Source organism: Vigna unguiculata, chromosome 3, assembly GCF_037176805.1.
Source record: "Vigna unguiculata cultivar grain cowpea cultivar isolate G323 ecotype 2 chromosome 3, ASM3717680v1, whole genome shotgun sequence".
Taxonomy (NCBI): domain Eukaryota; kingdom Viridiplantae; phylum Streptophyta; class Magnoliopsida; order Fabales; family Fabaceae; genus Vigna; species Vigna unguiculata.
The window spans coordinates 58,810,263-58,823,734 of NC_140794.1; the positions used below are offsets into that span (position 1 = coordinate 58,810,263).

Genomic DNA, 13,472 nt, shown 5'->3' on the forward strand with positions numbered 1-13,472 from the left:
ATAAAAAAAACCTGAGTTATAATATATATATATATATATATATATATATATATATAATTAAATATGGTTCCAAATTTGAATAAATTGATTTAAACAAATATTAAAAATTTAGTTTTTATTTATTCATCTAGATCAATACATTCATCTGATAATACAAGACATGCATATACGTCTATTTTAAAAATAATATAATATAATATATATATATATATATATATATATATATATATATATTAAAAAATATAAATTTTTTTTTAAAATTATGATAAGTATATGATCATTAATGTATGAATATAAATTAAAATTATATATATTAAAAGTTGTCAAAATAAAAAATTATATCATTATTAATTTATAAATTAAATATTTTATTAATATTTATTAAAATATTTTATAATATCAAACACAAGTGAACCAAATCGAAGTATTGATATATCATATATAATTCAATCAATTTATATTATAATACTAAAAATAACAAAAAATAGAATGGTCATATTAATCATTCAATGTAATAATAATATATTAATGTGAAGATAGATAATTTGTTTGAGCGGTAGTGATATTTTGACGTAATAACTTAAAATACACAAACATAAAAACTTAACATAATAATATTTTTTTTTTTAAATTAAGATCCTAATATGTATTATTATTTATTGATGCAGATTGTTGAGTTAATATATTTTTTAGAAAAATTATCTTTTGACTAAGTTTTTACGATGTTTGACATGATAACACTTTAACACTTTAGATGAAAAAAATGTTTAGTGTCATTTGAAAAGAGAGGAGAAATGTTTTGTATAACTTAAAAAAGAAAACTTTGTAAAATTTTGTCAATTTTTTTTTTTATCAAAGTATCATAGTCATATTTTATAAGGGGTAAAAAAGTATTATATAAAAAAGTATTATATTCCTTTTGTTATTTTGTTTGGGTCGGAAAAATGGAAATACATCTTCCTACCAAGTTTGAAGTCAAATGTCAAACTACCATGCCTCTGGAAGAATATTACAAACCCAGTAATTAACAGTGTCAAATTACAATGTTCTTTTAAGATATTTTTAAATTTTGTAAAAATTGTAAAATGCATATTATATTATATGATTATATATAATAACACAATTAATTTTTTATTTCTCAACTTTGTAGAAATGTTGACGTTGTTGAGGACTACTCCCTCTCATACTCAAAATGAGAAATTTATGCAGATTTAAATATAAGCAAATTTTAATTTTCTAAACTTTATCTAATGTTACTATTTGAAAAATACATCTATTTTTAAATTTAAACATTGTTATCAATAAACATAACTTCAAGAAAATTTAGAAAAGTAATAATACTACTAGTATAAAAATAGATAATTTTGTTTACGGTTGAGTGCAAAGGTATTGCCAAATACAACAATGACTACATATTACGACTCATGCATCAAGTGTCCAATAATTACCTAAATGGACCGCGAAAGCCCAAGATCCCAAGAGGTGTGAGCCCAATTTAGGAAATTTAGAGTCTTTCAACACGGAATCATTCTTAAAACGAGTGACGGTAAATCAATTTGTGATTAGGATGACAAAGCAAACTAGGCCATAGATCAAATTTTTATTTTTGAATATAAAATATAATTTGTAAGTTAAAAATACTTATTTATCATAAATTTGAATCATAATATAATTATATATTTAAAAATATGATTTTACTATAAATTTTAATCACACAAAATAAATATTCATGTTGTGGAATGTCAATCTAAATGGTAGTATTTCTTAAGAGCAATTATCTCTTGATCATCATGCGAAAACATTATTTTTTGTTTGTAAACAGATTCCAATTTGGATGTTACTCGGTTTGTATTTGCTGATTGATGAAATCTGAAAGTATTTTAGGAGAAACGTCCATGGTTAAGTCCAACGTTCTACGGATTCTAACAACCTTTCTAACATGCAACCAAACCTTCTTCTTCTTCCTCTCTTCTGTTTCTGCAACTGTTGCATGCACCCTCTCCATACATAAAACCATCTTCAATGTCTTCCTCCTTTTTCATGTTTTATCTCCACCCCTTCCATCACCCTCACTGTCCAACCTTAGCAATGGGTGTAGAGAACAAAGGAACGAGATTGAAACCTACGTTTATATTATTCCTTGTCATTCTTCACCTTTTCCTTTCCACCCTCACCAAATGTTCTTTCACACCCCATGTTAACTATCTCCTTGATTGTGGCTCCTCCCACCCCACTCAGCTCACAGATGGAAGAACCTTCAAATCTGATCGTGAAACCATTTCTCTCCTAGCCACAGATGAAGATGTGCAAATATCACTTCACTCAAATATCTCCCCTTTCGTTCCTTCTTCATTTCTTCCTTTGTATCAAACTGCAAGGGTTTTCCAAGAGGAACCCACCTACTCCTTTTACATATCAAAAACTGGTAGACTTTGGGTTCGTCTTTACTTCTTCCCTCTCTCTAACCCTTCGTATAACCTAACAAGTGCTGTTTTCTCTGTCCAAACTACTCACCATGTGCTCCTGCATGAGTTCTCTGCCAGGAACAATGACTCACCTGTTTTCAAGGAATACCTTGTTAATATTTCTGATAATAGTTTTTCCCTCAAATTCAAGCCCAAGAAAAACTCCTTTGCGTTCATCAATGCAATTGAGGTTGTCTCAGCCCCTGACACTCTTATCTCGGATTCAGCAACTGCACTTTCCCCACTTGATAAATTCAAAGGCTTGTTCAATTCTGCTCTTGAAGTATCCTACAGAATAAATGTTGGTGGTCCCACCATAACTCCTGACGACGACACTTTGGCAAGAACATGGGAAACAGATGGTTCATACAACATCTTCCCACAGGGTTCTGAGACTATTTCTGTCTCCAAACAAGGCATAAAGTATCCTCATACTAGGGTTACACCTTTGATTGCTCCCAACTTGGTTTATGCAAGTGCTGTACACGTGAAGAACGCTACAGCCACACGACCGAATTTCAATCTCAGTTGGATGGTGAGTGTGGATAGGAGCAACTCTTATTTGATAAGAATGCATTTATGTGACATTATTTTGAGCAAGAGTCTTAATCATTTATACTTGAATGTGTACATCAACGGGATTGAGGGTGTGTCAGTTTTGAATCTATCATCGCAAACCAAAGCTCTAGCCACTGCTTTTTACCAGGACTTTGTGTTAAATAAACGAGATATCACAAACGGTTCCATTTTGGTTCAGGTGGGACCGACCCATCTTCCACAAGGCACGACCGATGCAATTCTGAATGGATTTGAGGTGATGAAGATTAGCAACATCGCAGACAGCTTGGATGGTTTATACTCTGTTGATGGGAAATACAAAGGGCCATGTTCAACATCCATGGAAATAAAAATTTTGGCTTATGTTGGACTTGCATTGGCTGTGACAACAATAATGTTGCTAGTAATAACTTGCATAAGGTGGAAAAAGAGGCCGCAAGGTGTACTCCTTCCTATCCATTCCCCTATATCGTGTTCAAGAAAAAGCAGTTGTGGAGGGTCAACAACATCCAGTTCCCGCAAGAGCAATAAACATGGTCATCGTGTCACCCCACAAGGGCCTAAAAGGTTCTTCCCCTTCGGTGAAATGCAACAAGCCACTAATAATTTCGACGAGAATAAAGTAATTGGTGTTGGAGGCTTCGGGAAAGTGTATCTTGGAACGTTGAAAGATGGGACAAAGGTGGCCATAAGACGAGGAAGTGGTAATTCAGAACAAGGCATCAATGAATTCAGAACAGAATTGGAAATGTTGTCAAAGCTACGCCATCGCCACCTTGTTTCATTGATAGGTTTCTGTGATGAAAACTCAGAGATGGTTCTTGTGTATATGAGTACATGGCTAATGGCCCTTTTCGTTCTCACATCTATGGCTTCGACCTCCCTTATTTGTCATGGCAAAAGAGGCTTGAAATATGCATTGGTGCAGCTCGTGGGTTGTACTACCTCCACACCGGCGCAGCTCAAAGCATCACACACCGTGATGTGAAGACAACAAACATACTCTTAGATGAGAATTACATTGCCAAGGTTTCTGACTTTGGTTTGTCAAAAGTTGTCCCAGATGAAGCTCAAGTTAGCACAGCCGTGAAGGGTAGTTTTGGGTACCTTGATCCCGAGTACTATAGGAGTCAACAACTAACTCAGAAATCTGATATATACTCTTTTGGGGTAGTCGTATTTGAGGTATTATGTGCTAGGCCAGTTATTTGCCTAACACATCCAGCAGAAGAGATTAACTTGGCTGAATGGGCAAAGAAACAACATAGAAGAGGAGTGGTCAATGAAATAATTGATCCACGTATTGTTGTTACTATCAATCCTCAATCGCTTAGTGTTTTTGTGGAAATTGCTGAGAGATGTTTAGCAGATCGTGGTGTTGATAGGCCTAGCATGGGGGATGTGTTGTGGCATTTGGAATACGCGTTGCGCCTACAAGAAGCTGCCTCACGAATTGATCAAGTTGAAGATAAAGACGCAAGTATAGACACAAACGAGGATAATTCTGTTTCGTTTTCTGAGATAGACAACTTAGAGGAGAGGTAGAGTTAGATACCTAGGAAATAAAAAGAGGATCAAATCCAAAGTGACTACTATGGTCATGCAAAATAATGCAGGCCCCAATTGGATTTAGAGTCGGGAATTTTAGTTTCACTATAAGAGCCTACTCTTTTATTTTCTACCTACTTTCTTGATTGATCGTGGTGCAAAAAAATATCAAGAATATGAAAAATTTTGTATCTCCATTGTATTTACAAAATAAATACAACCCTAACCCTAGCCAACTTCCCATCATTTAATCCCTACGATCTCCGGTTATATACTAGTTATTTTATTCATTTTTTAACCTGATATAGGATTTCAGACTCAATGAGTCATAATGATGTTTTCCTCATAAAGTTTTTGGGTTATTTTTATTTACATATTAATCTTCTTATTTCCTGAGCAACTAATTGTCTTACTCATTTTTAATTGATATGGAACTTCGTACCAACATTGTTTATGAGGTCTCTCTACTTGTATATACTAGTCATCTTACTCGATTTTACCTATGTGAAACTTAATACAAACTTTGAATATGCTTAAATGTTATTCATCTTACTCATTTTTAACTTAAACCCTAGTACTACCCCCTTCTACTTATATATTTATCGTACTAATTTTTAGTACGAACAACACAAAAGACTACAATATGCAATGGAAGATATTGACATCTTAATTATTACACAACAACTTGATACAAAGGTTATCAAATTTTACATATAGTATAGGAGAAATTGTTACATATATTTCATAATATCTAGTTTTATTTAACTATTCACATAAAACATAATTGATATTATTATACTTTTTTATAAATTAGAAAAAACAATCGTCTAAATTTATGTTTAAGATTAAGAAGATTATTGTATTAAGCTATGTAATTTTCATAAATTACTTTTCAAAATAATCAAATTAATGACTACACTGATTTTTTTTTAATTGAAATTAAGCTAATTAAAATATAATTTGTCATTTTTAATAGTTGTAAGATTAAGTGTGATACAAATCATCGTTTTCAAATTGAAATTATTTCAATTACAAATAAATAATAATTTATAATACTATTATCCAATCTTACATAAATTATGATATCAACTTGTATTATATATAATTAATTCTATTACCACTAAAAGGCAACTTATATTGTCATTAAAGTAACTCATATCACAGTAAATTTAATTACTATTAAAATCGTATCATAATTAATTTAATTCCAGCTAAACCGTGAACTTTTTAAGAAAGTAAGTTGTATATAATTAAGTACACAACAAAAATAAGTTTTTGATAAACTAAACTTTTACCAAAAAAAAAAAAAACTAACATAATGAAACATGCTTATGTTGTGAAGCTGTGACACAATATACCATATAAATGTGCTTTTAGAGTAATGCCCTTTCATATAGTTGAAACACACTTCGGATAATTTAAAAAAAAAAATGAGAAAAATGGAGATAATCTTAGAAAAAAAAAACATGGAGTGAAAATAGCAAAGCCCTAAAGACCCATGAGGCCATAGGAGAGAACACTATTTCGTTTTGCAGGTGGAATATTTGCACTTAAAACTGTTTAACATATTTCGATGTTAAGACTTATTTCATTTTGCATCCAACATATTTTGTTGCTACTTTTAATAAACATTTTACATTTCCAAAAAATCTATTAAAAAATAATTGAGGAATGAGCTTTACATCTTAAAAAGAAAATCACGTTTTTCCGTAAGTATTACAAAGAAACATTTAATTGAGAGATATTTTGAAAAAGTAGGGGTGTCGAAGTGAGCTAATCCAACTCACACGGATTGGTTCACCGCGAGTTGAGTTAAAAATGAGTGAGTCAATTCGGTTCACTTTATGGTGAGTCAGAAATTTTACAATCGAGCTTAACCTACTATAGGTTGGTGAATTAAGTGAGTTGACTCATTAACCTATATTAAAATAAAAAAATATTTCTGTAATCATTTTTAAATATTTAAATTTATAGGATGGAAACAATTGTCTTTTTTTGCATATTGAAATTTGTAGAGAAATACCTATAAATACAATAAAATCAAGGTTTCTTTTTCTGGTTCAAAGATAAAAAACAGATTTTTCTAAAAATAAGTGGATTACGAAATAATTAAACACAATCCATCTCAAACCTGTATAAGCCGTGAGTTAAGTTAAGGTTAAAATACTTCATTCGTCCATGTTTTGGTTGAAAAATCTCAAATAGGTCCTAAGATTTTTTTTAGTCTCAATTAGGTCCATATTTTTGAAAATGTGTAACAATTAGGCCCATTCCGTTAGTATAGAGTTAACAGTGTTAAGGATATGCCACGTGTCAGCTTCTCATTTTTTTGAATTTTTTATTTTTTTTTCAATTTTTTTTTCAATTTTTTTAAATTTTTTTTTAAAATTTTTTAATTTTTTTTTGAAAATTATTCATGCCACGTGTCACATCAATATTGTGCCACGTGTCAAGTCAGTAAGTCAGTAAGGTGACACGTGTCAAGTTATTGTTTGAATCTCAATTTGGTCCATATATTTGTTATTTTAATTATATTTCAGTCTATTTTTTTTTTAATTTTCAATTTCATCATTTCCAAATTGAGATCAAATTTAACTTTTATATAAATTTTATAATGATATTTTTATTAAACATTTCAATAATATTAAGTTTATTTTATATTTTGTTTTAAAATTTTAAAATATTTATTTTAACTTGTTACAAAATTGTTTTAAATAATTTATATACAAATGTTAGAGTTGGTTTAAAATTAACAATTTTATAAATTTAAATATAAAATTTTAAAACAATTTTGTAAAAAGTTAAAATAAATATATTTAAAAAAATTTAAAAAAATGGACTGAAATGTAACAAAAATAACAAATATATGGACTAAATTGAGATTCAGACAATGATTTGACACGTGTCATCTTATTGACTTGACACGTGGCACAATACTGACGTGACACGTGTCATGAATAATTTTCAAAAAAAAATTCAAAAAATTCAAAAAAAAAATTAAATTTTTTTTAAAAAAATTCAAAAAAATTCAAAAAAATGTGGAGCTGACACGTGGCACATCTTTAACACCGTTAACTCTATACTAACGGAATGGGCCTAATTGTTACACATTTTCAAAAATATGGACCTAATTGAGACTAAAAAAAATCTTAGGACCTATTTGAGATTTTTCAACAAAAACATGGATCAAATGAGTATTTTAACCTTAAGTTAACTTAACCTATTTTTGTTAATAATCAGAAAATTTTGCAATTTCTCAAAACATATCTGACCCATGTTAGGTTTACAGAAGTGATTTTACTGTGAAGATACAAACACTAATGAGACCCAAAACAGATTAATTTATAGAGTCTAACCCATGTTAGGTTTATAGAAAGGGTTTCACTAGAGAGATACAAACACCAAACAACAATGAGACATGAGCTCAACCACATAAGACATTAACATCACTTTCAACAAAAAACCTTAAGACAATTAATTTATGTGTCTACACACTTACTTGAACCCCTTGCCAAGAAGACCAATTTTAACCATAGACTCTGATACCACTTGTTAGGTCTATAGATGGCGTACCCCTTGTCAAGAAGACTAGTTTTAACCATAGACTCTGATACCACTTGTTAGGTCTATAGATGGGGTTTCACTGGGAGATACAATATCAATTAGATATGAGTCCAACCACATAAGACATTGAGATCACTTTCAACCCAAGACCTTAAGACAATTATTTTTATCCTTATATAATGTTCTATTTTCTCATTTCTAACCAATATAAAATTTATATTTACACTTAAATTCTTACCAACTCATCATATCTCTACTACAAATTTCAATATTAATCAAATATAGCCAAAACTCATTTAAAAGATTATGGTATCATCTTCCATTCGAGACGTTCAAATCTTTGGATATTCGATCATACATCGTGGGAATGCGTGTTCACAGTACCTCCCAGAAACAAATACAATAAAGTAGTCATAAAGTTTTTGTTGGGTTAAAAAATTATAATATTTTTCAAAATTAATTCATAGATAAAAGTTTTTAACTAGGTCAATGAAAATTTTAACATTAATGCTTTATTTAGGGAAGAGGAGAAAAACAGGCACAATGAAAATAAAGTAGTAATGCAAAATAGAATAAAAAAATATAGTATAAGTGAAAAATGTTTGTTTGCTAAGAAATAGAAATAAAATGAGAAGAAAGAAAGCTAGAAATAAGTAAAAATATAAATAATATATTGTTTTAAAAGTAAATTATTCTATCTCTGTTTTTCTCCTCCCTTTACCTCATACTGTTTTTAAAAGATTCTTTTTTTCACTTATAATCTTTACCTCATACTAAATCAAATAACATAATTAAACTTTAACTGAAATTAATTAAAAGGGTTATAATTGAAACAAAACCTTCCTAACCACTAATTAAAGTTATAATTAAAATAATATCTAACTGTAACCTAATTTATAATAAAAAATAATAAATAGTAAAATAAATAATACTGATTGCTAAGAAATTATGAGAGAAGAAATGATGATGAGTTCACTATTTAACCTAAGATTGGATGTTTAACTTATCAAGTGAGTATCAAATCAATCACAAGTACTTATTCTTACATTGAAATATTTAGTCTTAGGTATAGTAAATATTCTGTATCGACTAAATATATAATTAAATCATATTATAGATAATTATACACAGTTATGTATAATAATGAAACAATATATACTTTTTGTGCGTATAATGCTTTGTTAACGAAAGAATAGACATAAAGTAAAACACACCTTACACAAACAAAAAATTTGCCAAAATTTTTCAATTCAATTTAATATTTTGCAATCTTATAAAAGTTAAATTTCAATGACATTACACTATATTATTCCTGAATGCATGCGATATATGTAAATTAGTTTGTGTATATTATTATCTATTAAAAATGAATAATTAACAATAATAAATAATTAAAATATTTGTGCTGAAGTCAACAATAGGTTAGTATAAATGAATTAATTTGTGAATGAGCTTCAATTAAAAAATTGGCAAGAGTTGAATGTAACTCAAGTGCAATAAATGGTACATTCCAGTGCCGCTACGCATCACTTTTTCTAACACTTTAACCATACATATATTAACACCACTCAAAAATATGTTCAAATGTCCCAAACACCATCTCAAAAAGGCTAATTATATATTTTTCTTCACCATCACGAAAACTTGCTAGATTATACATTTCAAGCATTATTTAGTGTGATTAGTAGCTCTAAAATTGAATAAATTAGCATAGAAAATTCAAAATTTGAAGCCACAGGACCCAACCAAGGAATACATTACTACATAATAGAACAGAAATTCTTTAAAAAAAAATAGCATTCGCTAATTATGTCAACTTCGACCCTTTATGTTTGTCAATATTGTTTAGATTGGTTTTTAGACAAACATGATATATAAAATAGACCGATTAAATTAATTTTTAACTATAAATAAAAGGAACCGACACTTTGTTTGGCGTAAATATAGAGGTATTATTATAATGCTAATTAAGTCTAAAATATTTTTTGTCTTCTTAACGTTTCCCTTTTCTTTTTCCTCTACATAATAAGAGAAAGAGGTCCCAAGCCAAATGTCTATTACTTTATATTCAACCACCTAATTGCAATTAAATTTCAGTTGAAATGTCAACAAATATGTTGACATCTTAACAAGGAAAGAAAGTATAACTAAAATACTTTATCTGATTTAATGAGATAATATTCTTACGTACAATAACATATATTACGTCCATCAAACAACTTGTACCAAAAATTAAGGTCAAACTAGTTTCGCTCACCAACTAAATTGTTCCTACTCACTCCATATTCACTATTCATTCTTTTCATTGTTCATCAATGGCCTCAACTATGATACAAAGGTTTAACCCAACCCTACCCCACAATCGCTGATATCCTAATTCCATAGCCTTTCCCTCACATCCAATTTGTGTGGCATTTTAATTTGTCACGAATCATTATGCATGTGATTTGACGTTAAATTGTTCGTTTAGATTTATAGATGTATCATATTGCTATAGGGTCCCTTTCCTCTAATAATTCTTGATTTTTTTTTTGTCATTTATTAATATTATGGTATGGCTTACAAGCTACGTATTGCTCACTTATTATAAAATGTGAAAAAGGACCAAAAGTCGAAAATTGGGTGATGGTCCTACCTTGAGTGGCATGCCTCAAATCACTGGTTTATATCAATTTTCGTTGTATGCATGTTACGGCAACTTGGGTTAAATTTTATACTCCTTCTCCATCAAGTAATGGATTTTACTTTATATTTTCCACTCATGTCATAAATTGCTCTTGAAAAGTTTTAATGACGCTTTAATTACAAGGATAATGGTAGGGCCAAGATCGAGTGTTTCATAATTCAGTCTGTGATCATTTCTATTATATTTGTAGGAGTCGGAAAGGGGTTGTGGCCAGAATGATAATATACCAAATAATGTGCAATTTAAGCAATCTAGAAAGAAAGAAAGAAAGAGAAGTAGCTGCTCTCATCATGAAGACAAAAACAAAAGACCTTTCATACCAAATAATGTCCATTTTGGCTTATTGGAAAATGCTAATAAATTAAATGTTGACACCCTCTTAAACCAGAGGGTGAGATTTCGAAGAACACAAAGCAAAAACCAGAATGTGTCCAAAGGCTGTGGTAAAAACAAAGTCCAAACAGTTCCACCTTATGGCAGTGGTTAGATTGTTCTTGTTGGCCTATCTATTCATTCAAAACACCAACCCTTAAACTCTCTATCTAACCTACCATTGCCAAAAGAAAAGGCAAAACTCATTTAAGAAAAGATAGGACAGAAAAAGAAACACCAACACCTGGCTCTTAGCACTTTTGATGAGTAATATAGACTCCATTTTGGTGAGAACTGAGAAGCCACCCAAATCCTCTTCCATTCCCTCTCCCTCTAGTGGCAACCTTCCAAACGAACAACTCCAAATGGAAGTTTCATGCAAGATTCTCAGAACATCAATCCACAGTTTTCTCCGAAACTATCATTACTTCACCTCAACAGCAGCTTTTCTAGCATTTCCTTTCTCAGCTTCCATACTCCTCTCCCAAGCTTTAGTCCCCACCCCTTCATCTCTTTTGCCTCAAATCTACACTCGCTTAAGGATTCTCTTTGATGCTGCTGGCTTCCCTTCCTCTTCACAATTCTTCACCATTCTCAACCTCAAGGTTTCTCAAACAATCACTTCTTCAATCCTCACCCTTCCTTTCTCCCTCACCTTTCTCCTCATTGCAAAAGCATTCATAATCCAGGCTCTCAATCACCACAAACCAACTTTGCACCCTTCCTTCAATTCACTTCTATCCCTTTACAAGCCCCTCCTCCATACCTTCTTCTGCAACTGTTTCTTGATTCTCTCAGCAAATGCAACATCTTTTGGTCTCATGTTTTTGGCCTTCAGCTTCATTGAAAGCTTTAGCTACTTTTCTTCCCCCGGTAACCTCATCCTCTTCGTGTCAGTATCTGGGGCTGTTCTCTTTTCTGTGATTCTGGCCAATGCTCTTGTCATATGCAACATGGCGCTGGCTCTATCTGGCATGGAGGGACATGGTGGCTACTTTGCAATTCTGAAAGCTTGTCTTCTCTTAAGGGGAAGGACATCAATGGCTTTGTTCCTGGCACTTCCTGTTAATGTGGCACTTGCAGCCATTGAGGCCTTGTTCCAATTCCGGATTGTGAGGCCCTATCATGTTGCTGGAATAGCAGGGCCTTGTGTGGCTTTGGAGGGGATTTTCATTGCTTACCTCTACTCAATCTTCATCATCCTTGACACAATTGTGAGCTGCATATTCTACAAAAGCGTTAAGACAGGATTGTGGATCCATCAGGAGGACAAATATTTGTTCAGGATTGGATTCCCAGATGAGGACCAGTATGGTTACATGAGCACCGAGGAACTACCTTAAGTAGCATATGGTGGAAAGTTATTAGTTTGGTTAAGGTTTTTCTTCGCATTTCATGAAGGAGAAGGATCAACCAGTTATTTTAAACGAGTACAGAAGGAATTTACAATTCATTGATGTTGCTTGAAGGAAATCAAGCAACATTGAAGACATAAAGATTTTCAATTGAGCGACCTCAGCTCAACTATGTGCAAAGCCAAAGAAGTTAGAATCTCAGACACCATTTGATATAAATGCATTGCAATTATGTTATATTCACAGACCCTATCTTTTGTTTTAATCTCTTTTACATTGTAGATTAGCAACTAGCAATCTCTTACAGTGTGAATAATACAAATGCTTCTCTTTAATTGCTGTGCAAATGTCTCCGGTTTTCTAGTGTTTATTCATCAAATGAGAAATCAACAATGGTTTCTCGGACCTTTGTAAACAACAGTGGCCTCTGCTCCTCTTATGTTAGAGTAACAATCACACTTTCTAGAGTTTTACGATGCACAACTGCATAATTTCATAATCTTGGTCTGGTCCACGATTCCTATCATGTGACGAATCACCTCAAAATTTGAATCTTGTGATACATGCATGGATTGAAGGGAGATGTTCCATATATGGAATAACACTCAGATGATTCATTGTTAATAGTTTTTTTTTTTAATTTGCTTCTGCCATTTCAAGACAAGGAATTTGAGCTTTTTTCGAGGATAGGAACTTGAAACATTTTATAAGCACTAATGTTAAATTAAAAAGAATTGGAAGAGCATAACTAAACACGCATTATAAGGATTTCAAACTGCCACATCCTCATTTCATTTACTCTATTTGATTATTTGATTATTATATTTTGTTCTTTAAAAATATTAATTAATATACACGTTAAGAGTTTATCAAAGATAAAAAATATTACTATAGTTTTTTATGCTATCGATTAATATATACATA

At 31.0% G+C, this 13,472-nt stretch overlaps 2 protein-coding genes across 2 annotated transcripts; both read left to right on the forward strand.

Annotated features, from left to right (window-relative positions):
- Positions 1 to 1,832: 1,832 nt before the first annotated feature.
- Positions 1,833 to 4,764, forward strand: LOC114175529 (Protein kinase superfamily protein). Its single transcript, XM_028060285.2, is given in 2 exon segments — positions 1,833 to 3,846; positions 3,849 to 4,764. Coding segments are annotated over 2 exon segments (2,544 nt in total). The 5' UTR covers positions 1,833 to 2,022; the 3' UTR covers positions 4,569 to 4,764.
- Positions 4,765 to 11,220: 6,456 nt separating this feature from the next.
- Positions 11,221 to 12,883, forward strand: LOC114176984 (uncharacterized). Its single transcript, XM_085671426.1, has one exon. It carries the CDS (start codon positions 11,457 to 11,459, stop codon positions 12,534 to 12,536), a length of 1,080 nt encoding a protein of 359 aa, XP_085527552.1. The 5' UTR covers positions 11,221 to 11,456; the 3' UTR covers positions 12,537 to 12,883.
- Positions 12,884 to 13,472: the final 589 nt, after the last annotated feature.